Below are 26,795 nucleotides of genomic sequence, written 5' to 3'. Positions count from 1 at the left end.
ACTCTTACTCATTTAATTATTTAGCACATTCAGTTATATTTCTCATAATTCGAAACGTTTATCTTGCTATTCGATGAGGGGTAGGGCTATGGTGCCCAGGCACCCTGGTGGTTAAGCACAGCAGTTCAATGTGTTTACATGGTTTATGTTTACGTTTGCGAAAAGTAATAAAATTAAACTCGATGTTCGTTGCGTATTTTTACAACAATATGAAGTTTTAATTACCTATCTATCTTTTTACTCAAGCAAAAAATTATACATGTTATCGATTTATAGAAGAATTTTAATTTATCAAAATAAGATGTAATTTTTTTCTTACTAAGTTTTTTTTAAATGAAAATATTATTGCTCCTTCCGTGGATATTTGTACCAGAGCCGCACTTAAGGAGCCAAAGAGCCACATGCGGCTCTGGAGCCGCACTTTGCCGACCACTGGCCTAAGCAGTCTGAACGTTTGTAGTGCCACAAATAGTGTCGTTCGAAGAAGTGAATGAAACATTGTGTATCCTCTTTAAGATTTGACTTTTCGTTTATTGAACAGTTATGTTAAATTTATAGTATAAAACTGCCATTCATAACAAATACCGAGATATGTTTTTCTTAGTTATAGTACTGCATTAAAGCTTTTTATGATATCGAGTTGTACCATTACATGTTATCGGTGCAAAAGTAAATAATGAATATCGAATTGAAAATCTACGCATGACTTACCAGTCTTCAGTTTAGCAAATTAAATTCATATTCTGTAATAACATAAATTTACTCTTGTGCTGGATTATTTACCGTGACTACACATCATAATAAATATCATAATCATCATCATAACACATCATAATCTTTCTTCAACAAACATCAAATTTTCTTTACACTCTTTAAATAAACTTTCATAAAACTTCAGTTTACTATTATATTAAACTTCATTGTATAGTATTCAGGAATATTATTTTAGTTCTCTTTCCAAAATCACTCTAAATTTATCATCACAAATTTACCATTCAATATAAGTCTGTATTCTGATGTCACCAGTCAGTTCCTTTGAATTACAATTACCATCGTACTTTGACGATCAGAATACAAATTTTTATCTTTAGCTGTTATTTTTTTCTGGAAAATTTAGCAATAATTTTCTTTTACAGCTTATTGTTATTCTCACTTAAAGTTAGGCAAGAAAACAACCTAGTTTGGAGAAGATTTTAAAGCTTATTGTTATTTTCATTTAAAATTAGGCAAGAAAACAACCTAGTTTCGCGAAGATTTTAAATAAAACTCACAATAAGTAACTTGGCTGCCAAACTAAAAAAAAAAAAAAAAAAAGACCTACTATTGTATTTTTCATTGGCATGTTTCTTTTTCAGTTATTCTCATATTACACTGCAATGCAGAGATTAAATGAAATCTGACTAGATTGGTAACATATACACTAGTCTTACAGAGAAAATACAACACTTTGAAGAAATGCTCAAAAACACAAAAACTGCACACATGTTTAATAAAATAAGTGCAGAACAAATTACTTTATTTTCACACACGGTCATAGATCTAATGGCCTGAAGATACAGAGTGATCAAATTTGGAGGCCTTATAGAACGTGCGATATATTCGATGATAGTCCAAATAATGTCCTGGATTATCGCAGACCATGTGATATTACAGATTCGAGTTTACAGTACATTTTCATTTCGTGGAAGTGGAATCCAATTGCATCCCTCATACCATCTCAACTGGAAAGAGATAAGGAGTCAGCCACGGGCACGTTTACGCAACTTACAAAGCAAGGCTGAAATGACTTGCATGTAGTCAATGTTACCTGCCGAAAAACTGTGTGTTGTCTTGGAGAAACAATAGTGTCAAAGACCACATCACGACTGCCGTTGATTTGCCCATTATGGCAATTAGACGTGAGCGACCGTTTGCGCTGACAGCATCCCTGACTATTAGGTCTCGTTCCTGACGGGAGGGGGAGGTATGAAGCGCTAATAGCAAAATGAATACTACTGTCAAACTTTCTGCTCTCACACTGTGATCGTCTTTGATAGCGCAGAAATAGGATTCGCCGTTGAATACTACACTTCAATTCTGTACCCCATGTATGTCTAGTGCAATACATTTCTCAGCGACGATGGTTTGCTGTTAAGAATAACCTTCGCAACTGATGACGGAGCAACAAATCTGCTATAGCAAATTCATTCAAAACTGTGGTAAAACATCAGTGCAGGTAATTTGCTTATTGCATTGAAATCGAATGTTTTGACGTATGCGGGAATTTAAATAATCAAGTGAAGTTTCCTCGAAATTAACCGAAAAGCTGAGAGAACAAGTCTTCACATCCAAGATTTGCGCTCTTTAATGCGAAATTTTATATTTTTCTTAGCTTGATTGATGAATGTTAAATCACTCTGACAAAGAATGTACTAAACTACCTAATTTATATTTAGCACAAGTGTTTGAAGGACTAATTATATATATATAAAGAAAATAACAACAAAGAACTTACATCGAATCCAAGGTTCTGTAATTAAAGAAGGGTAAAACTGAATAACAATCAGACTCTTCAATGGAAGAATGTTTAGAAAGGAGTTATTTTTTTTATTTAGCAGAGTGACAAACGGGTTAGTTAGAAGAAATTCTGATAAAATGCAAATTAATATTATATGATTTAAATATTACAAAAATCCGAAGAAATGAAAAGCATTTAAAATACTCGATTTTAAGACTAATTTTATGAGAAGATCAACAACATCTATAATAAAATATTTGCTAAATCACCTAATCTCCCAATCATTAAACTATTTTGCCTGCCAACAGAAATGCCATGTTATCAACAAGAAACTGAAAACCAAAGTGAGGGCCAAAAGCGAGACAAAAGGGAAACACGTCAAAGTCAGTCAAACATAAAGTGTGGATTTCTTTGCTCCTGATGAAGAGGCATCAGGTTGCTCTCGAAATCGATAGTCTTGACTAAAATCTAAGTCAAACACAAAGTTGCTGATCAGCTAATTTTATGTTTTAGATTGGCGTGTTTCTCTTTTGTCTTAACTTTTGCTACCAGCATTTTTGAGAAAGTTTTTCCAATTTAGATCGTTTGCCCCCCCCAGGCGCCGTTTTAGTCTTCGCTACGCCAATTCCACGTGGTTGCTGGATTCTCTCATTTTCGGAAGCTGGTGAGTTTTTGCGTATCTTTCTCATCATGTTGTCATAATTTTTGGTGGCAGCTTTCTTTACTCCTGATAAAGAGGGACCTGTACCTTCATTTGTTCTCTAAATCAATACAATCTTGATTAAAATCTACGCCAAACACAAGGTTGTTTTTACTAATTTTATGGGAGCAAAAGTTCTTTTTAATCACTCCGTTTATAAAATACATAAACAGTGCATATAAATGCTAGTAAAATACGTAGTTGCCTTGAACTAAAAAGCATCAGCTTTGTATAATAAACTTTATTGTTATTCTAAAACATAAAATTCTTTAAGAGAAATATTGCCTGCAGCGCAGTGCGGCTAAGCACGCTATTCTACTGAAACATAAACATGAACAACTGTTGCCACTCACACAAACTTAATAGTAAAATAAAGCACGTTGCCAGTAACAAGATTATTGCAAAAATCATAACATAAAATTAAGCAGTGAGGAAATAAAATATACAAAGAAAAAAAGAAATGCAAATATTAAATATGCATCCAACATTAACTCCCACCCTTGCCATTGCATTAACAATAGATCATTCCCGATGCAATGGCAATGGTAAAAGTTTTACTATAGGTCTTTTAAAATAACCATTAACAGTTTTTACTGTAACAACTCTAATATTGCCATCCTTTCCTGGATGGATTTCAACAATGCGACCTAAAGGCCAAACACCAGGAGGCATGTTGTCCTCCTTAATTAATACAATATCACCTACAGACAAATTTTACAATACGATCAAGAACGCTGCAACTAATTTTTACGCTTGACGAGAGTAATCATTATTTTAGAAAAGAGTATGGCCCACTTCACCATGCACAGCTGCATAGATGTAAAGTAGGGACGGAACTTGAGAACAAACATTAATCTTACAGATTTTCAAGAATACTAATAATGACTCCAAAATGATGAACAGTCACTGATTAAAACACATTTTAGGATGATCAAAGAACAAAGCAAAAATATCCGAAGCGTTTTCGTCCGACATTCAAAATCACTTCGGTTGGCCATGATCACTTTAGCAAATTATCTCAGGTTAGATCAAGTTTGGCCTCCAATCACGAAATGATATTAATCAGCCGGGCGCGGCATGCAAAACTGGTCGAATACTACAGCTATTTAAAAAATAAAACAAAGTTAAATTTCATCCCACAAGATCCATTATCATTAATAACAGCACGCAGATTATGTAAAAAAGGGCGAAGACGAAGCAACAAAACAGCAGCAAGCACGACGCACTCGACGAAGTACTTAAGCGACCTTGGATGAATTCATTACCCCGTTTTTTGAAAGGCAGGTATAATTACACTCAGATACGATTCAAGGTCAAACGAACTTTCTACAATATGCACTAAAGGTATGGCATCTTTATCCTCCTTCAACGTAGAAACTCTCCCCAGCCCTCACCCACCTCTGTTCATCTTTGAAAAGAATCAGCATGTGCGAGGATGGACCCGCATCCTTTCATCAGCCTACACAGTGGCGGAGAAATCCCTTTTAAAGTGATTCGAAATGTTTCACGGCTCGCAGTATTTTCGAAAAGAATAATTGAAATCGGCTAAGAACGAGACAGCACAGGAGGAGAAAAAGTTTACACAGGTTTAGATAAAACTTTGGATAGATGATCTTAACAGCCTCTTAAAAATGCATACCATGAATAATGAAATTAATTTCGATTTCAAATCAAATTTTGAAGGAAAAAATTTAAAACGGATACAGAAAACAAAATACAAGTTAGTTTCAACTCACTTTTTAAATCAAAACAAAAAATGTGATTGTTTTTTACACACTTACATATAGAGATAATAAATTTAGATAACATTATTGCATTTTACTATACTATAGGGCAGTGGTGCGGGTGCCCAACCTTTGGCTTCTCGCGAGCACATTTCCAAAACATCAATATTATTGGTAAACATATTTCCAATCTTATGTGATACACCTGAAATAATAATTTCGGCAAATGGGTTAGAGATTAATAATAATATTGGTTGAACTTTATGGAAATCAGAGAAGCGGAGTTCAAAATTATTTATTTTTCAGTGCATTTAGATTTTCCGAGTATTATGTGTTTCAATTGCCTTGTGGTTATTAATATGGCTTGATAAATTCTGAAAATGGGTGAAATTTTTTCTCTTTCATCTGATTTATCCACAAATTTAACTTTATCTGAACTTTAATCTGAAAAGCAGTTACAGTCCAAGTCAATTGAAAAAGGGTTTTTTCTTTCCCCTGGAGAACTTCATTCAATTTGTTAAGTTTTCCTGTTATATCCGTGAGAAAATACAGATCGGATAACCAATCAATTATCGTCCAATTTTCATAACTTTCGTTTCCGGATTCCAAAAACTGTTTTATTGGCGAAAGAAGATCGTTGAAGTACTTTTCCCCTGCTGAGCCATCTAACATCGGAATGAAGCAATAAGATTCCATGTTCGCTATCAAGTTCATCAATCAGCAATCAATTATTTTATAACGTCTTGCAAGATATCTCTTATGACTATAAATGCTTACCATATTTTAAGAATTAAGAAATATGGTTATTTTAAAAATATTTTTTGTTCATAGTTCAGCCTAATTGGGCTGGTGAGCACAAACAAAACGATCGGCGAGCACAAGGTTGGGCACCGCTACTATAGGGAAAATTGTAACTCGAACACACTGCAGCTCAATTGCCAGACTCTTTTGGTATGGTTCTCAGCAGGTTTCACGGCCGTCTGCATTAAACGCAAATACACTGCCAACTTTCACACAGAGTTGTCTCGGCAGTTTAAATTTTCTGGTTGTAGATTCTAGGAGCCAATTCTGTGCTCTTGAACTAAATTTTAAAATTCTTTAATGGCAACATGTGGATACCTTTTTAGAGGATTTCAAAACCTTTGATATGATTTACTAAGACGATTTTTGCGTTTATTCTTAATTAGTATGTGCTCAGGCAGATCTCAGCAGTTGATATATACTGGATGCGCAGAGGCATCGATTAGTGTATATTTTTTAGGAGATTATAAATTGTAGAGGCGGATGAAGCTGGTCTGACCGGCGTTGTCACTTTGAAAAGGTCACCTTTTTATAAATTGTTCATTCTTCGTCAAGACAGAAATGTGCCCCGACGTAAAGACACAAAAGTACATGGTTACCTTTGTAAGTTGAGCTCATATCACAAAGAATGCAACTTTCATCAAGATGACGAGATGGCCATTTGAAATTTTTTATCCTGGCGATAGTAACCGAACTGCATAAAAGTGCGGGCACCTTTATGACAGGGCATTGTTCTAAAATCGTTCGGATGATGGGACATGAGAATTCCCTGTTTTTATGCAATCGAGAACAGAGTTAACAGTTATAACTTTCAATCTGCTAATGTCAACGGGCTTAAGAGAATGGGTTTAGTGTGTTTAAAAATAGGATGGGTATCTCAGTGAGAGTGCGCCGCTGTTCAAGCTGCTGCGTGACTTAAAGAGTTTATCAGCATCAAGGCCGGATTAAGACCTTCTAAAAGACTAAAAGATTTTGGTGCCCCCACATTTATTTAAGCCTTTCCCCCATTCCTTCTCACTCGGTTTGGTTTAATTGCACCATATACTCCATGATGAAAAACGATAATGGGAACTTTTTATGATATCCTCTTAAGTACTTAAACACGCATGTTCTTATTTTGCTTAATTGTTAATCTATCTTTGATCTGCATACTGCAGGAGCCACCGGAAAATAGCCATCTTGAAGGAAATGCTGACAGATAAACGCAGTCTCTGGTAAAGAAATGAAATTATGAGAGGATAGATAAGGTTACGACTAAGACAGCACTTGATTGCATACTTGAAACTAATAATTTCTCTCGGGAATGAATGAGAACACGAGACATTTGAAAAAGATACTAGAATCAAATGAAACAGCTTTAGTTAGAACCTACTATATTGAAATTACCGGGAAATTTGAATAATTCAAAAAGTACCACAGCTTTCTTTCCATCGACTTCGACAAAATGTTGGGAATACTACAGCCAGGTACGAATATTTACACCGACAAATATCAAGGAATAATTCATCCATCAACGGCATCCCACAATAATTGTTAATGATGCAATAAACATTACAACAAGCACCACTTTTCTGTGAAATTCACAAATTATCTTATGAGAATGCCAACATGGGAAAAATGGTATCCGCTTACAGTGCCGTCTTTACAGGCCCTCAGGCAAATTTGTGTGCTGCAGCTTCAACAAACTAACAGGAATGAAATGTAAATGAAATATGAACAGATTAACATAGGGTCCCTATGCTCGTGGAGCCCCCGGGTAAGTGTTCAGCGAAGCCATGCGCTAAGACAGCCTGTTGGCTTAGCCATAATCTTATGACTTAATCATTTCTAACAAACTTTTCTTTTTATTCTTATGAGTTAAAACACCATAAAAATCTATTTAATTTAAAAAACATAAAAGGGGGTGAGAGATCATTGAAGAGTCATACAATTCCATGCGCATTCTTGTATCTAACTAAGGCGAGTGTAATAACAGGGTTAAGGGATGAATGACAACTTTAGAAAAATATAATACGTTCAATAGTAAAATTTTCTTTTCAAAATTTCTGTATTGCAAATTTAAAACCCCCATCCATTATTTCACAGAATTATGTCGTACCTAATTTGGCGATAAGGTCAGACTAATTTAGAAATGCAAGATGATATTTTAGAAAATATATAAAGAGTCCCAAAAGGTTATGATTTAATTTTTTACTACAGTCACTTGTTTAACAGTCGGCCCAGACAGGCAAGTTACCAACGACCGTGTCACACTATACTTTTCCATTACGTAATTTAATCACGAACTTTCAACTTAGCAGCACAAACCAACACGAGATATTACGATTGGAAATGATTTAGTATAAACTAATTTCATAATTATTCTTGCAAACAGCTGGATATTACAGATTCGTGCAAGATGATCAGAAATAGAGGAGACAAAAATAAAACTGCTTTTGTCATCCTCGTCGTTGATGCTTAAGGTAACAAAACAAAAAGGCTTGAGCTTCAACGGTTTGGGGCACTCATTTTTTTTTTAAAAAAGCACCTATCGAGGAGCTCCTCCGTTCACGCACGCAAATGTGACATGCAAGATGATCAGAAATAGAGGAGACAAAAATAAAACTGCTTTTGTCATCCTCGTCGTTGATGCTTAAGGTAACAAAACAAAAAGGCTTGAGCTTCAACGGTTTGGGGCACTCATTTTTTTTTTAAAAAAGCACCTATCGAGGAGCTCCTCCGTTCACGCACGCAAATGTGACATGCAAGATGATCAGAAATAGAGGAGACAAAAATAAAACTGCTTTTGTCATCCTCGTCGTTGATGCTTAAGGTAACAAAACAAAAAGGCTTGAGCTTCAACGGTTTGGGGCACTCATTTTTTTTTTTTTTTTTTTTTTTTAAAAAGCACCTATCGAGGAGCTCCTCCGTTCACGCACGCAAATGTGAACCTACACCAAGGTCAAACTACGTTCTTTGATGTCCGAACGGCGCAGCATACAATGACCTTCATTCAGTCAGTCCATCGCTGGCCGGATAGCAACAAGAACATCACTGAAAAGCGCGTTTTCGTTTCACTCAAAGGAAAATAGAGGCAAAGAGACAAATCTCAATCCATAGAAGCAGAAAATGTTATACAAGTGAAAAATAAAAAAACAGTTATGTATGATAAATGGAACTAATGAAATGTGACTAAAAAATAAGAATCAAGAGGAAGAAATATTTGCAGGTAATGAAGACTATACGCTCCTTGAGGTAGTAAATAGACAAAACGTGTTTAATATTATTACAAATTTACATATATTAATACGGAACATATGTGACGTACGTTGCCCATCAAGAAACTGCACGTAATTATATACAAAGAAACACTTTTTTTCACCTTTTTGTTTTCTTTTCTCCTTTTCAGCACCTTTATTTTATCTATGCAATATTTTTCCATCACCTAAGCATCAGCATTAAGAGCAATTATTTCCTCACAACAAAAATATTTTTCGCCCGGTTTCTTAGTAAGCCATTCAATATCTTAGAAATGACACAATTTTCATTCCAACAATTACTTCACAAATTGATATGACAGAAAGAAAACTAGCTATGAATACGAATTAAAGAGAAGTATGACATGCGAAACAAGTGCAGCTTGCTTGACATTGTTACTACAATTCTATCATCAGCTAGTCATTCTTGTTAATCAGCTGTTTATCATACTTTTCCAGGTGATTTTGAATCACCATGAAATTTACTTTTGATTGACAATATATGACACAGTTACCAACTCCGTAAATAATGTGAGATGAAATATATATATATATATATATATATAAAGGCCTCGTCCTTGGTTGGTTATTTGGTATGGCAAAGATCACAAAGGGTAGCTGCCCAAGAGGAGGATTTTCTGAGAGAAAGGGCTCATTAGATATGGAGAATACATGTTATACATGGGAAAATAACAAAAACAAAACCATGTCGCTAGCCCGTTCGCCTGGATTCGAACATGGGACGAACTGCCAGTACTTAGTAGTCTTTAACCGCTCGGCATAGCCAAAGCTAGGCCGCCCTGTGCGATCTCTGCAGTTCCAAAATTCAGCTACCAAGTAACCTCCCTAAATCCTAAAAAATTCCCGCGCATAAATTTTGCTGGCCGGTGCAGTGGTATTGGCTTATTTCTTGTACAGATTCGTTCTTCCTTTCTTCTGTCCTCCGTTTTCCCAAGAAGGCCCACCAGCGGCCGAGCGGTAAAGTCGCTGAACTCTGGTAGTTCGGTCCGAGGTTCGAATCCCGCGAACGGGCTGGCTGCATGGGCGTTTTCGTGGTTTTCCCCATGTGTAACGTGTATACGAGCCAGTTCCCCTTAGAAATTCCTCCACGAAGGCATCCCTTCTCTCAGGCAGATAGCCCTAGTGTGCTCTGCCGCAATCTCAATAAACCAAAACCAAACCAAACCAACCCCTTTCCCACGTTACGGCATTACCAAATTTTGAATATTACGAACAGTAATCCAGCAAAGCATTTTATGCTTTTCTGATAGTTATTCAAAATATTGCAATTTTTTATGCACTCTAAAACGAGTGATTGCGAAATCTTCGTAATTTCCCGAATGATACATTCTGCCAGTAAAATTTACATACTTTTAGTACTCCTCGAACACACTCGCATTAAACTATTTAGTGAAACAATCGACCCATGCCATCACATGCATTTTTAAACTACGGCACGTTGATGGCATAATAAAAAAAGTATATTTAAATTTCTATGAAAGGTTCATAAATAGAAGTCACATTACTTGTCTTATCACTTCCCGGGATTAAAGACAGCTGATAGTACAAGTTACTGCGTAGCGATCGGATACATTTTTTAAAGAACCGGATTGAAGTGGATTTATTGTTCAGCAGCAGACACCTTATTTACAGCAAAGTGAAGAAATTTCGTGAACATATTTTATCAAACATTAAAACTTAAATAAACACGTCAATGCTGCTTGCATTTTCTGCTCTCCAAAAGTGATCTATCTCATCAACATGATTTTTTCCTTCCCTGAAAAATCAGACACGCTTTCGTTTCCACATTATTCACAAGTCTTGTAATCGTTAAAAAAATTAGACGAATTCTTAGACATATACAGATACCTTAGATAACAGATAAAATACTTTCGATCCGCGTCCGACTTGCTATACATTTTATTTAATTCAAAATATGAAACTCAAAGAATTAATTGTAAATATAACAGCAGTCTTTAAGTTAAAAATTAGGCACCACCAGCTATTAATTTACAAACAGGTTTAATACATTTTGACAAACATATCGTAAGTGTTCTTTCTTCAAACAGTAGATTTTGACTTAGTTTTAAAGTTGAATTACTTTTCTTATACAATTTAATTAAGTATTTAATTAACAGATTACAGAATAAATTCGCCATAGTACTTTAATATGCTCCAAATTATATACTGTTACGAAATGTAAAGGAGCGATAAGATAGCTTCCCCGCAAAGCAGTTTTAGGGTTGCCATAGAATGGCAGGGAAGACAGGGTTGCCACATTTGGCAAGAAATCGCCCATTTGGCGACATGCCATGGACGCATGGAGAAACCTTCTGGAACGAATTCTAACCGACTAACTAAGACCAGAATGTTCTCGAACACAAGCCGAAAGCTATATAAACCCTGCTGGTCCGCAGTCAGTTAGTGTGTGTCTCTCATCGAGTGTGTGTCTCGTCTAGCGAGTCAGTCCCTGCGGAGTGGATTGAGTTGACAGCCGGGCAGCAAGTGCCGACTGGATCGTCGACTGCACCGCAACAGTCTCGTAGTATATTGCGTGTTGTGCATCGTTCGAGAGAGCGTGTTGAGCTCCGGGAACGACTGAACCGAAGAGTCGTGAGCTGTGCTCGTGTGTCGTCGAGTTGTAGCGTGGAGAGTCTCGAGAGTACGTGAAGTTCCGAGAACGACCGAGCAGAGTCGGGAGCTTTGCAGTAAAGCTGTCTCCACCGTTATTGCCTGAGTGTGAAGGCTGTGTCGCTGATTCTTCCAGCGTGTTTAGAGTAGATCTTCGACGACTGTAAAAAGTGTTATTGGAGCAGTCCTGATTAATATTGGCTAAATAAAGTGTGTTTCGATACTTCATCAAGTGTCGTCGTTATTCACTCCAAATCTATGAACCCCGTACGAACGTGAAGGAAGAAAACAACGCAACAACTGGTGGCAAAAGAATGAAAAACGTAACAATACCAAAAAAAAAAAAAAAAAAAAAAAAAAAAATGTGGTACTTACCTCAATTACTATGTACAAATTCTTGGGCGAATCCTGTAACAGGAAAAAAAAAATGAATATATTTTAAATTCCAATTAATATAATACAAAACTAAGTTTTTGAGCTCCAGGTATGTTCTTCAGATACTCTCAAAATTTCACTACAGCGAAGGCTTCTGACTCAGGTTTTAGAACTTCCTTATGATCGTCCTGAAACTACGCACTTTAAAAAAAAAAATCCACTATGCCTATATTCGAAATTTTGAAAACCATTTCAATTAAAATTTAAAAAAGTATAACGACTTATTTAATTAATCATAATGAAAATAAAGTTTTAAAAAACTGCTCCTCGTAAAAGTTTTTTAAAGTGTTAAAAATACTGACATCAATATAAATACATATATATATACATAGAAAACATGCATCGAGAAGAATCAGGCGCGATGGCGGAAGCTCATTAATCGGCCACTGGCTACTCTAACGGCTTCTCATTATTAGAATAGTACAGCTGCGAATAATTAAAGAAACAAATACTTGTTTATACAGAAGTAATTACAGCATTATTATCTGATTTGGTCAATGAAAAATTTGTAAGGCAAATTTCAAATTTCATGTTACGACATGAAATCTGCCTTACAAATTTTTCAATTATCTACGCGGTAGTTAGTTACCTTCCTTGCTTAACGAAAAGCAATCAGCCGAAAATTAAACCAAAAGTTTTTGTTATAAAAAGTAAGAAGTTTAACCAGATTGCATTGCAATAACTGTTTCAAAAAATGTTATTAATCTGTTAAGTATTACTATTGAATTTCATACATAAAATAGCATAACGCCACATTCCAAGATACAAGCACATGGCCAAAGAAAGAATGCAATTATGGTGAATTAAATCTGTTTACTTTACGATAAAAAATAACGTACATAAAAATTTTAAATCGTTTAATCGTATTATTATTATCATTAAATCGTGATCGAATTCTTCGCTAACAACTTGGAGCACAAAAAGTTAAACAACATAGGACAAGAATGCATCGCAGATAAATCAATCAAAAATAAAATTTCATAATCAACTACAATAATCTACTGATATAAAAATGATTTAGAACTGATTTCTGGCAGTTACTTACCCGTAGGCAGGTAAAAGATATTTGAACAGACACTTATTTTTTTTCCCTAATTGTTCTTTTGAAGCAATAACTCTCCTTAACTTTGGTATATTCCATTAATTTGGAAAAATTAACGACGAACCGCAGAAATTAATAAAACATCAGAAATAATAAGCAGAATCGACCAAATGACAAATAAGATCATCTAGTACGGTATGGCAGTAGTCTCAAAATAGTGGCCAGCGGCACGATTGCGGCCGCTGAAGAAATTTTATATGGCCTGCAAATACAATTCAAGTATGTATTTGTTGCAAATATAGTATCAAAAGATTTTCGTTATCTGAAAAGAGTTTACATTTTGTTCATTACCATTAAAAATGCATTCTTCCTTTGTGGCCGGTCTAGTAAGGCCATAAGGCGAGCCTGGGCTTGCCAGGAGGGTGTTCCGCACCATATCTACCTACCTACCATTAAAAAAGAATATGAATAACACACCAGAAAAATCTATATAGAGCTAATTAATTTAAAATATGATATAAATCTTATTCAAAGATTTGAAGATGCAGATTTTATTCGTCAAAAACATAGGCTTAGTTACGAATTTTTGCATTAACAATAACCGCTTTGTTTGAGAACAGATTTATAGTAACAGCTTTTCTTCACAGTTAAAAATTAATAAGACAAGAACTCGATTGACTGATAAGCATCTAAAATTTGCAATGAATTTTAATGAATTTCAATGAATAATTTCTCTCCAAGGATTATTCAAACTTTTATCAAAATCAAAACAACGTTAAGTGTCAAGCTGTAGTAAGAAATACAAACATGTATAATTATTTATAAACAAATGTATGTATTTTAATTTACGTGCCGAAGAAAAATTTAATAAATGAGTTGTTTGTGCTGTATTTCTTTATTCTCAAGTTTTGTCCCATTTGTAAAATTTTCTTTGAAAACTTAAAAAAAGTTTTAATTTTTATTTTAAATTAAGGGAGGGGGAGAGTGGTGTGAGGCCCTCGGACCCGTCAACTCAGGGTGCTCTTCATTAAAATTGGTGGCGGAACTGAACGAAGTTGTTTTGTCACTTGTATGGTGCTCAAGGCTCTTGCCAATGACAGGCGCAATTTTGCTGTCCTTGCCACGATGAAATTCATGGGCTTGTTCTGATGTTACTGTCAGGAAAGTGAGTTAAGTCACAATATCTGGTAATAATTTTACATAAGATTACAGGGGGTTAGTCAATCTAACATTCACGTAGATGGGTATCTCACCAACGCACCAAGCTGGCAATGGCTTTGGCGACTAATTTTGTCTTCATATTTAGACAGAAGTCGCCAAAGTTGCCAAACTTGGTGACTGTTTCGCAACATTTTGGTCGGATCCCTATGTATCTGTAACTGTGTATGCTTTCCAGGAATTACAAGAAATCAAAGGTACTGGAAATTTCTCGGCGGACGAGGGAAAACTGTTTAAAACCGGAGAGAGCATCTCAGTTTTCAATTTATGACTGTATTTGTCTGCTGCAAAGACTTGCTTTAGGAAGAAATTTTCTCACTGGCTACTCGTGACATAAGTGCTACCCACAATGACGTGACCTGCAGAGCACAACCTCCTTACAGCTCTAAACACCACTGAATTAAACAGGAAACAATCACTAAGCTTCAAACTTCGACACTGGTCCCTTCCATCACACAAGCGACACCTGCTTTTCCAAACATGCTCTTAGCTCCTTCTTTCTAGGGAGGAAAAAAAAAAAAAAAAAAAAACACCGTGACCAGAGCTGATCCTAGCAGAGGGCAAGATGGAGCACAGCACGCGGGCGGCCAAATAATTTTCAAACTTATTACTCATATTTCTGTAAAAAAGGGCGGCCAGTTTTAATTTGCACGTGAGCAGCCGGCGGTCTAGGATCCATACTGACCGTGACACAGGCCACTCTCTTCTTTCTACCAATTCAAACTTCAGCTTTTAAGAAGAAATTCACGACCAGATCGTATCGGGAGTATACAAATATGCAATACACTCCCGATGCAGTTTTCGAGGGGCGCAGAGAGCGTGTTTCCCTAGACAGTTGCGGGGCTCAAATTACAATCGAATAGTCTGTGAAAGCCGTCCGGGTGTCCGGATTCTGCTGTCACCTCTCATGGAATATCGTCAAGCGCCTAAATGGCCCAAATTTCATCTGAGCTGGTAAGATCGCGCTCCGCGCAATAGACCAGCAGTAAAGTATTACTTTCGTATTCGTGTTTAGCTTAGTTTAAATTTAAAGTATTGAGGGGTTGCTGTGAAAGTTTATACTTTTGAGCCTCGCATTACCTTATGTTCTTAGTAATTTGAAATGGTAATTACTGATTTTGCTCTGTGATGTATGACTGATGAATGTATGAGCCCTTTTGTGGGAAGAAAACCAGAAATGTAAATTGCTTTTCTGGGAAAATAAATTTCATCAACCTTTCATTGGTTCTGGGTTTTCATTCAACATTTGATTCTTCTCTAAAATTCAGAATATTTTGAAAACAAAAAAAAAAAAAAAAAAAAAATTCCCAGAAAATTTCTAAACCCGGGGCGATGTATTAGTTTTGTGTTCCCCAAAACCGAAACAGTCAATGTGATACGAAAAGTTACAAATAAATTGATAATAAAAAAACGAGTGAATAAATAAAAACAACTCAACATTTTCAAAATAAAACTTTAGTTTGCGCAAAGCATCATAAATTATAACAAAAACATGTAGATAAAGAGCTTGAAAGGTCTCGAAAAGGTAGATAAAATAAATAATTCATACTTATGAAGGCACGCACAGCGTACCGCCCAAAAGATTTGATTACAAACTATCATTCATTCACTCAGTTGTGATAGATGGCGTTCACTTCCTTAGCATAACAATCGCAAAATGCGAGCCTCAGAAGCAAAGTGAGAAAACTGCACCAAAAAGTACTTTTAAGTATTAAATTTTAAAATAACTAACATCAAAATATTAAATTATTCGCAATCGCAAAATGCGAGCCTCAGAAGCAAACTGAGAAAACTGCACCAAAGAGTACTTTTAAGTATTAAATTTTAAAATAACTAACATCAATATATTAAATTACTAATATTTTGAAGAATCGAAGAATGTGTTACACATATGGATCATAATTATTCTATTCCTTTACTACTGCTAACTGAGTTTTTAAAATTTCTGAAAAAGTTTTTTGAACAAACAATTTTCTCACATATCCCAGCTTAGCTCACTTTTGCACTGAAACTCTTGCGTTAACATAAATAATATATTATTACTTAAGAGTGTTTTTTAAAAGGATCGGAAAATATTTTAATGAAGTGAGGTACAGTCACATGCTAAAAGGAAAGAATTATGTATTTTTTTTTTTTTTTTTTTTTTTTTTAATAATACGATAAAGTTTTATGGTATTTACTTACATGAGAATCGTCACTAGTAAACAAAAATGAAAGAATCTGACAGCCAGGAATAAAAACTCACTGCGAGCAAACGAGATAGCGGAAAACATATCACGTCTTCACAGTGTTCAGAAAACGCATTGTTTACAGTCATAACGTTTCCGGCCACAAGGTCACTTTCTAAACACAAACTGCGCGTAAATGAGTCAGGTAATGCGCGAGTTCCTCAAATAAACTGCGACACAAAATATTTTGCGTTCGAGACAATGATGCAACAACATAGCGTGTGCTTGCCGTAAGATGTATCGAATAAATTTAGCGAGGATTCAACTGAGTAGGAAGAGTTCCAAATTTAAACCTGCGCAAGGCATAAAAACAAGTTGGAAGTGAAGATGATGTAATTTTACTTCGTCCTTTCTCTTAAAAAGTACAGATATACGAAAATTTCATAATAAACAATTTTTACGCTTTGTTTCCGATACACTTAAGGTTACCTGGTACAAACACACCATAATTTTTCCAAAGCTTCAAAACACTTTTATTATTATGAGTATATATATTTCAAAAGGCCCTTTTGTACATGAATTACGCAGTGCGTCTTTTCCTTAGACTAGCGATTTATATTTATCACGCACTCTTTTATTAAAGGTGTCAGCAAATGCGAATTTATTTTTTAAATTATTTAATTTCAAGAAAATACAATAAATTATAGTCTGTTCCAAACTAATCGGGATTCGACTTTGTTCAAAACAAACCTTGTTTATTGCGGAATGAAGAAAATATGGCTATTACAAGAAATGGAAGAAGGCTATTACAAGTCGTTAGCATAACATGAAACTGTGTTTGGAAAATGAAAATGAAAGAAAATTGTCTGGGATAACAGTTCTGATAGCAACTGATGTCATAATATTGGTTGCATGCGTACGGGTTTGTAATAGATTAATTGCCTACAGAATAGATAATAGCTTCATAAATTTTATTTTATCAAAAGAAACACTTCACAGTCCTGCAGCTTTCCACAAAAATATTCGTACAGCTCTTCGCCGTATCAGAGTACAATTACTAATTACAGTACAATCAGCTAAGACCACTGTTCTAATGCATATGTGGAGCTTAAATAACTAAAATCGTAAAATCTTTGTAATATCGTATTTCTAACAATAATTTATTTACTAAAGTAATATGAGTATATTATCTCCTAATAGTATTTTTAAAAGCAAATTGAATTTGAATCATGAAATATAGAAATGGAAACTTTTAAATTGAAAATTAATAAACAATAATTAATAAATGCGAACGTGTTTCGTCTTTTACTCAAGTAAGAAGTATGATGGCAAATTGTCAATTTGAGTTTAAGCCAAACTTGTGAGTTGAGTTGTAAAGTGAAGTATTTTTGCAATCATTACAAAATTAGTGAAATAGAAGTTGAAAATTGAGTACATTTTCTTGTACCTTATCTCTTATAAAATATCTTTCAATTATCACTGTCATTGCTTTCGATATCTAGTAACAAGATTAAATGATTGTACTGTGTTCATTGAATCTCGAACAGCAACACAAGATAAAACAAGTAAAAGCATATTACAATTTTTTTATAATACACAGAAAGATAAAATAAACAAGTAAATAAATAAAATTAAAGAGTTTTTGAAATTTAAACAGCACGTGGAAAACTGTATGTAGAAAAATTCACCAATGAATTAAAAAAAAAAAAAAAAGTAGATATGCCTGCCCGATAAACGCTCCGTAAACAAGAGCAAAGTGCAACAACCAGAATTAAAACGATTTCCCGTAAACAACTACATATAAAAGAATTCGAGAACTGTCTGTCTTCATATAAACGACAGTGACCTATGAAGAGCACATGCTTATGTGGAACGACCCTCAACACAATTAAAGGGGAATTAAACAAAGAGAAGGACACGTCCGGTTTACGTAATCTTGACGTCATGAGAAGTTCAGCTACTGCAGTATCTTGTGAATTTAATGTTACATAGAACAGCTTTCTCCTTTATAATAATTCTAAAAACATAATATTGACTATATATGTAGTATGCATTGAAAACTTTTTATAATATTTAAATGCCTTATTCATTTAAAAATCTGAGACGCCCGTATCAGATTTTTATTTTCTTTTTGCAACACATGCTTTTAAAAATAAATGACAAGAGATGTTAAAAAAAGAATGCAACATTTATAGTTATATTAAATTTTCTATGCGTGTAATACCCCAAAATCAGCTAAAGTAAAGCTTCCTAGTTTGCACTTGACGGCTTTTAAAAATAAAATGAATAAACGATGCAGTTAGAATACTCAAGATAAAAACTACGTGCTTGCAAATAAATTGTAAAAATGAAATATTTACAGACAAAAATTTAATAGAAAGAAAATCTAAAAAAAAATTGTTTTCCTTCTTAAGCTTTACATTTTTAATCCTTGAAAAATACTCTCTTCTCTGTTACCATATATCATATTTGGATAATAAATTTAATATAAGTTAAACTTTAAATTTTCATCATACCAATGAAGCAGTGGTAATCTTTACAAAAAAATGACAATTTCGAAAATTACATACGGCTTTTTATTTTCAGAAAAAAAAATTGCTTCCGAATTAGCTTTTAAAAATTTGAAAAATATTATTCATTTTCCATTTACTCAGCTGCTAAAACAAGATTTCATAATTCGCTTCATTAATATTCATTTTACATTATTCTAACGAGCACCAAAATATCACTGAATTTGATGCTAGTGAATGAAAAGAAGAAATTTCATTCTAGCCTCGAAGCAATTTGTTATATCAAGAGGCAATTTATCCTGCATTTCTGAAACCTGCAAGAACTCTAAATTAAAACCTTCAACATGCATTTAAAGATACACTTTTAAAACATGACTATCCCGATACTCTACTTACTTAACTTTGCAGAAGCACGCGGCTCTTTTGCAGCAATCTGCATCAAGACACTGCATTAATCTTCTAAATAACAAATAATACATAGAATTCTTAATCCCCATTCTTTCTGATTATTTTAACTCTTTGCTTTGTTGTGCAACGTTACACTTTTGTGTAAGTGGTTCACCAATTAATTACATATGCAATGCCATATCACTGTAACCATGGAAGTAGGAAGTAAGATGGAGTCGCCCTAAACAAGTTTCTTCCGTACCCTGCTCTGAAGCACCGGCGATCCCTACGTGGCGACCAAAACATTGAGTCATTTACCATTGAGTTCTATGGGATTTGACGCGTTCGGATGTAAATATTTTGTAATTACGTCGTAAATATACATATGTATATATTTTCTTTTTCTACAACACTTCAGAGTCCTAAGTATGTGAAAACAATATATTTTTAAACAACATGTCATTCTGAACCGAATTAAATGCTATACTTCCTCTAGGGAAAAGATACCTGACAAGGGGTAATGCTAATGGAAGAGTTTTACATGATTATGTCATAAGCCACCCTGAGGTCTTACATGCTCCTAGCGAGTATACGTACAGACCGGATCGACTTGAGAGATCGAACATTCTTGATATTGTTCTTTCAACGGCTCCCATTCCAACTGCATTAGACGTGGTTCATGAATTAAATTCTGACCACCTACCTGCCATAGCAACTCTTGGAATTAACAAAGCCTCTACTAGCAAGACTAGAACTTACACTGACTGGCAGCTATTTGAGAGAACGAAAGATTGGACTTTCACCCAAAGTAACTTAAAGACAGTGACTGATATAGAGAAAAATCTCAACTTTAACTAATAAAATTAAAAATGCTACTACTGAGGCTAGTGAAGTAATCACTGAAAGAGAAAAACTATATAAACTGCCAACTCCCATTCGCTAGCTTAATGAGAAACGGAATAGGCTTAGGAAAAGACACCTGACTTGGTCTCCTGCAATCAAACGTGAGATTAACCAACTCAGCAAAGAAATACAAAAATTAATCAAGCAACATAAAGAGGATTTGTGGCAAGAGAAAACGCTTAATTTAGATACAGAGGACGGAACATTTTGGAACTTTATCAAAAAATTAAAAACTACGTACGATAGTAATCGTCCCTTGCACTTTAAGCACAATATTGCTACTTCCAATCGCGAAAAAGCGGCTGTATTTGCTTCACATTTGGAGGAACAATTGTCGCCAAATAATTGGCCAGTGGATACTGAATTTGAAAAGAAAAACACTGTTCAAAATGAGAGATTGGTTAAACTCCCACACTGCCAACAATTTAATAAAATTAATTACTCCTTCGGAAATCATGACTACTATCAAACAATTGAGGACTAAAAAGGCCCCCACGTCCATCCTTAATGCCTCTATGGCGAATTTGTACTTTCCTCAACAGTGGAAGGTTGCAAAAATTATCATAATCCCCAAGCCCGGAAAAGATCATACGCAACCAGATGGATTTCGACCCATTAGCCTACTGCCTGGATTTGCTAAAATATATTAACGAATTTTACTAGCGAGGATGAAATCTCACCTTAGAGAACTTCTGCCAGAGTAATTTGGTTTCCGTGAGCAGCTATCTACAACAAAGCAATTAGTGAGAATCACTGAATTTGTGGGCCAAACACTATTTTAAGCCGACCAGCGGCCGAGCGGTAAAAGCCGCTGAACAATGGTAGTTCGGTCCGAGGTTCGATTCCCGGCGAACGGGCTCGCTGCATGGGCGTTTTCGTGGTTTTCCCCATGTGTAACATGGATACGAGCCAGTTTTCCTTAAAAAGATCTCCACGGGGCATCCCTCCCTTTCCGTGTAGTGCCTAAGGGCGGAGCACGTAATAAGCCAAAAAAAGCCCTTTTTTTAAAATACAGCCATTCTCATGTTAGATGTGACGAAAGCTTTCGACCGCGTCTGGCATGAGAGACTAATTTCCAGGCTGATCGATCAAAATTTTGAAAGAGAAATGATCCTTGTACTTCTTTCATTTATTTCCAGCAGAACTTTTACAATCTCTGTAAGGAATACGCTCTCCACCATGAGATATATGCAAAGCGGTATTCCACAGGGTTCTGTCCTTAGGCCGATTCTTTATTTATATTATGTTGCTGACTTCCCGAAAATCCACTACAATAATAGTGCAATTCTAACATGCTATGCTAACGACACTGCTCTTGCAGTTAGGTCAGCAAATATTAATCATGCAATCAAAAAACTGCAAGACAATGTTTCTTTCATTGAAGATTGGTGCAAGCGCTGGAAAGTGCGAATTAACGCACAAAAATCGCAGCTTATTGTGAAAAAGAAAAAGAGAAATGCTCCTTCCCCCAAAGAAGGACTTGTACTTTTTTAACGAACCTGTGCCGATCGTCAGTAAAGCTAAATACCTTGGTGTCACAATTAACAGCCGGCTAACTTGGAATACTTATATCCAAAACGTCCGAAACAAAGCATTCAGAGTTATTAAATGCATCTATCCAGTCATTGGGAAGCACTCCAAACTGAACCTCCAGAAAAAGAGACTAATACATCTTTCAACAGTACGACCGATAATGACATACGTTGCACCTGCTTGGGCCGCTGCAACAACAAAGGACATACAAAAGCGTCAGACAGTGCAAAACTAATTCCTCAGAATCATGACGAATGCACATTATTTTGTTCAGAGTTAAGTGTTGTATAAATGATTTGAAAATTGATCCTCTAGAAAAATTCATCCAAAAAATTAATACCAAATTCTTCGACGGAACAGTTAACTGCGATTATCTTCAAAGACTTTGAACAGTTCAATTATGAGATTTTAGATGAGGACAGATTTCTACGTCCCTACGCTGCATATTTATTAAAGAAAAATCACGACTTTCCAACTTAGATTACTTTACTTTTGTAACTTTTCTGCGAAGTTACAAAACTCAAGCAGCATACGTCTGAGTCTTCACTTGGGTGGGTGACCACCCACGTGACCTACGGACTATCTATCATTATGTCTTGTTAACTTTCCTGTTGAACTTTGGCTTTTGTATAGTTGTAAATAGCACACAATAATGTCAATTGTGCCTATTTGAATTATTATTTGTTTGTTACTTGCTTTGAATTTTGTAAATATGTTATTTCAGAAGAATTTCCCTGGGAATCCGGCAACCAATATATCTGCTTACAGCTCATGTGACAAGCTGTCACGCCCCTTTCACCATCAGCTCCTGCCCTCTTGGACATACGGTTCGGACACAGTCTATCTTCTGCGCCCTTCGTGCAATCACTTGATGACAGCCGGCACGGCAAAAGAGGAACTTAGAACTACTCGCTCAACCAATCGGAATAAAATTTCAGATATAGTTATCTGAGGGTAAGCGCTCGAGATTGCAATGATTTAAAACAAAATAGGGCTCTCTCTCATGGTTACAGAAAAAAATTTTTGAAGTTTTCGAAAGGCAACACTGACCTTTTTCCTGCGTAAACTGATCAGCGCACCATAAATGAAAAACCATAAATGGCGTTGGAATGATATCAAAAATTGCCAGTGTAAAACATTTACAAAAAAGTCGTGAAACCCGGCGTACCGGCTGGTTTCATGAGAGTTTTTGTGACTTTCCTCAAACATAACACTCTCCCTGAAGGCATCCATTCCCCCAGGCAGATAAGCTTCGTGGGTTTGTCCATAATATATAAATCAAACCAATCCAGAGCTTTTCCTTTTCTGTACACAAGTCGCTGGGCGGCCAGGCGCCAAAAATAATAATTATAATTAATGAAAAAATATATAATGATTTTAATGAGTCCAGCTAGCATTATTTTACGGGTCACGGTAGTAATTAATAATAACTAAAATTGATCTTTGTTTATTGTTTTAAAACGCTTAGTTTGTTAATTAATTACAAGTTGAATCTGAAAAAATCTTACGCTTTGCTTGAAGATAATAGTCTGTGAAAGATGAAAATGTTTTAATTCAGGCAGTGGCAACAAATTTCTTTTTAAATTGCTAAATTCACTGGTTAAATTCGAAAGACAAACATGCTGCAACAACTTTTAAACTTCTCCATATTTCTTCTTTTTTTTTTTCGCGTGACTACACATTTCTTTAAAATCGTGAAGTTTTTCTAATTAAATTTGAATTGTAGAGTGGCAACACTGTAAGATCTAGTTCGTTTAGTTATCATAAAGTGTAACTAGAGCTACCTAAGTGTTGATCTTTGCGAATTCTCGCACAGACTTGAAGATGAACACAACAAGGGGAAGGGTGTAAAAAGCCCTTTCACTGAACACAATATACCGTGCTCACTTCTCGTCGTACTTCAGTTTTGAAGCAGAAAAAATCGTCAAAAGTGTACAATATTGTGTTGTATATTTCTCCGCATAATAGTCGCACCTAGACTTTCACAATGAAAAATTACAAAAAAAAAAAAAAATCTGCGACTATTACGCGAGTAAACACGGTAATTTACAACCGGCATGAACTTAGTTTACAAACACGACTACTTGCGGTGTAAACTTAAAAGATAATGTATAATACTAAATTTAAAGACAAATAGTACTACGAGCTATACAATTCAATTTAAGGTAACAGGTTGACTTAGAACCATACACCGGTAGAATAATAACTCGGCGACAAGTAAGCCGATATTATTACTTTACAGCTGTAAGAAAATAGCAACGAGCGCTCACAATAGCGAAATCACGCTCTGTCTAAACTTTTCGCTCTAAGAGTTCAAATACTCTCTTTCACCTTAATTAATTTACATTCAGGCGAGAAAACGCGACGGGAATAAGAGAAATTAGGAAAGTCTCACAAATTAAAATAACTATTAGTAAAAATAAGTAAAACCCTACAACACAAAGCTTTTAAATCGTTGGGTTTTTAATCACAATTTCAATAAATTCGCCTAAATATGTAATAAGTAAAAAACAAGTTCGAAATTCAAAATTCGGGCTTGTGGTGCACATACTCGGAAACAACTACATGTGTTCAAAATCTGATGCCTCTACGTGCCACCATTTTTCAACAATGCGAGGAACACACATACATACAGATCCTTCATTATTTAATATAGAAATAATACATTTATTACACATAATAAAAAGTTCATTATATAGAGTAATACATATTAACCCATTAAAGTACTGCAACGTTTTATTCGTTGAATCCTTGCGATTTTGCCTTAGCATATCACTTTAATAACAAAGTGAGAAGTATAGAAATGAAGTCAAATTTTATAATTCATACCTTGTCACAATCTGTCTGTAAGCTTTTCCAAAGGTATAAACTTTATAAGATTACAGTGAAAATTTGGATTAATTTCACCTAATTTGTATGAAAAGTTAATTCAGGGATTTTCATTCCATATCAGAAGCCTTCAATTTTATGAAATTCTCTATGCCACTCAGAGGGAAAGTGGATTTGACTGCCGTGCCGAAGGACCCGAGTTCGAATTCCGGAGAAGACAAGGATATAATTTGTCCGTCCCTTCTTAGAATACAACGGCAGCCTAACTAATAGATGCCTCCTAAAGCAGAATTAAAGAGATCACAGCTTCCGGCCTTAATTAGTTTTTGAAATAAATAAAATTTTGCTCTACACTAATTTTAGCATCCTGGGTGTGTTTGCGGAATAGTACGAATCATAAATACTATTTGAGAATAAAAGGGAAGAATATAAGGCTTGCCCAATGCCATGCCGGAAAAATCTCCTTTCCAAACGGTAGTGATTAGCTCCAGCTAGCTCAGTATATTGCCATTAACATCCTCAAGAAGGGTTCGGGTAACCTAGCTAATTAAACTATAATTTGGCTGTTTTCTTTAGCCTAGTCAAATTAGACAAATGGGTACAAAAAATCATAAGAGCTTTGGAAATGGTTTTATACGCTTCCTTTAGGCTTGGAATAATGTATGTAAAAATGTGGAAAGGGAGTTCGAGGAGGGGTAGGGGTTTAAAGGTCTTTTTTTCCCCCTCCCAGTTTTTCGCTTATATCTCGGAACTATCACATATACAAAAATACTTTATATGCAAAATTGAAGCTGACAAAATTTCCTACAAAAATGGCCCTATGCAATTTTGTCCTAGGACTAACCTGTTAAGAATTACAGGGCTGACAAAAGTAACATCAATTCAAAAATTGCGCTTTATTCGGATTTAAACCTAAATTATAGTTTGCAACTGTCTTGTACATAAATAAGAAATTTGAATTACATTATGAGAAAATTTAATTTTAACCAGTAAGTAAATCGACTGAATTGGGTCAAACAGTTCATTAAATGGTGTCAAATGGGTCTTCAGGATTGTCTCGTCTTCAACTTGGAAAAGGGCCACTGGTGCACGCGCTCTTACAACCGCATATTGAAGAACAATGAATGCCTGGCTTTTTACGACATCCACAGCATGTCCTTTGGCGCAGCTACAGAATATTGTTGATAGGAGAGCAGATGGGGCAGCGTGGTGCAAGGTAGGCAAGGGGTTGAAGATCTCAATCCGACACTCTGATCCAACCCCAATCATTACGTGGCAGTTTGTTTCCTAGCCATTCCTGAACTTGCAAATAGACTGTATGAGTGTTGCAGTGCAGTGCAGAGCCTTTAGTTGGTGGTAGAGAGGAAAGGTCTGGCATCCCCTTTATGGTGGATTTTAGGAAGGCTGAGTAGGCTGTTTGTCCAGGTCTGTTACTCTAGCGTTGTACATCTGTTCCCCTGCGTCTGCGACTTTCTTGTGCTTTGAAGTTGTAAAAGACGTGGGAGATGGAATACAGGCTGTTATATTTCATAACTAACTTAGAAATCGATGACTTGCCTTTTCGGAAAATTGCAGAGGTTGTATCACAGCCGCTTAAACTACGAATGAACAAGATGCTCTTGTCAAAGTTATGTTTCAGCAACTGCGTGGAGAAATAAGTTCAGCTTTCCTCATTTTCCATTCTCCTTTCCTGGTTTGAAAAACTTTACCTCTTGTTTCCTTGGAACTGAAACAATCAGCGGGATCAACAGATCCATATCCGCGCTGGTGACAGTAATAGAAAAACCAGAGTCTGCTTTTTCTAATGCACACTTCATTATCGTTTTATCAGCAACATCATCAGCCTGTGTGAATCCAGTTCCCTCCGCAATCCTTTTCTAGCACAGTAATGAAGCTGGCCTTATATTTTTTTTCGTTATTTAAAAAGTGTTGTTGAGTCGTCACTGCTATCTCTTCAGTAAAGTCAATATCGACTAATGCGGTGATGGTGGTGGTTCGACGTTTTCGTTCTGCACGTTTTGCGCTGTTGATAGTGTCAGAATAACCATCAAAAACGACAGTGCAACATTCACCAGAGTGTACTTTTATGTAAATCGTAAATCACATTGATTAAATATCACCGAGAAGGTCGATCCTATACCTCCACTTGACTCAATGAAGAAAGAATCCGCCATCAATCAC

General features: G+C 35.4%; 1 protein-coding gene across 4 annotated transcripts in view; it reads right to left on the bottom strand.

Annotated features, from left to right (window-relative positions):
- Nucleotides 1-26,795, bottom strand: part of Atg1 (serine/threonine-protein kinase unc-51-like protein Atg1) — a 279,303-nt gene that overhangs the window by 100,398 nt on the left and 152,110 nt on the right. For 2 of the 4 annotated variants that reach the window (XM_085823741.1, XM_085823743.1), the window contains exon 4: nucleotides 11,965-11,997. The exons of 1 other annotated variant lie outside the window; for it this stretch is intronic. In XM_085823741.1, the coding sequence (XP_085679867.1) occupies nucleotides 11,965-11,997 (33 nt within the window). Of the gene's footprint in view, nucleotides 1-11,964; nucleotides 11,998-16,468; nucleotides 16,791-26,795 lie in introns of those variants that run through there. One more of the 4 variants, XM_085823744.1, reaches the window with a different exon arrangement.

The sequence above is a fragment of the Stegodyphus dumicola genome, chromosome 9 (assembly GCF_044657685.1).
Source record: "Stegodyphus dumicola isolate Sdum_Otavi_A_Nest chromosome 9, ASM4465768v1".
NCBI lineage: Eukaryota > Metazoa > Arthropoda > Arachnida > Araneae > Eresidae > Stegodyphus > Stegodyphus dumicola.
The sequence above is the reverse complement of the archived record's forward strand: the minus strand, read 5'-3'. Positions and strand labels throughout refer to the sequence as shown.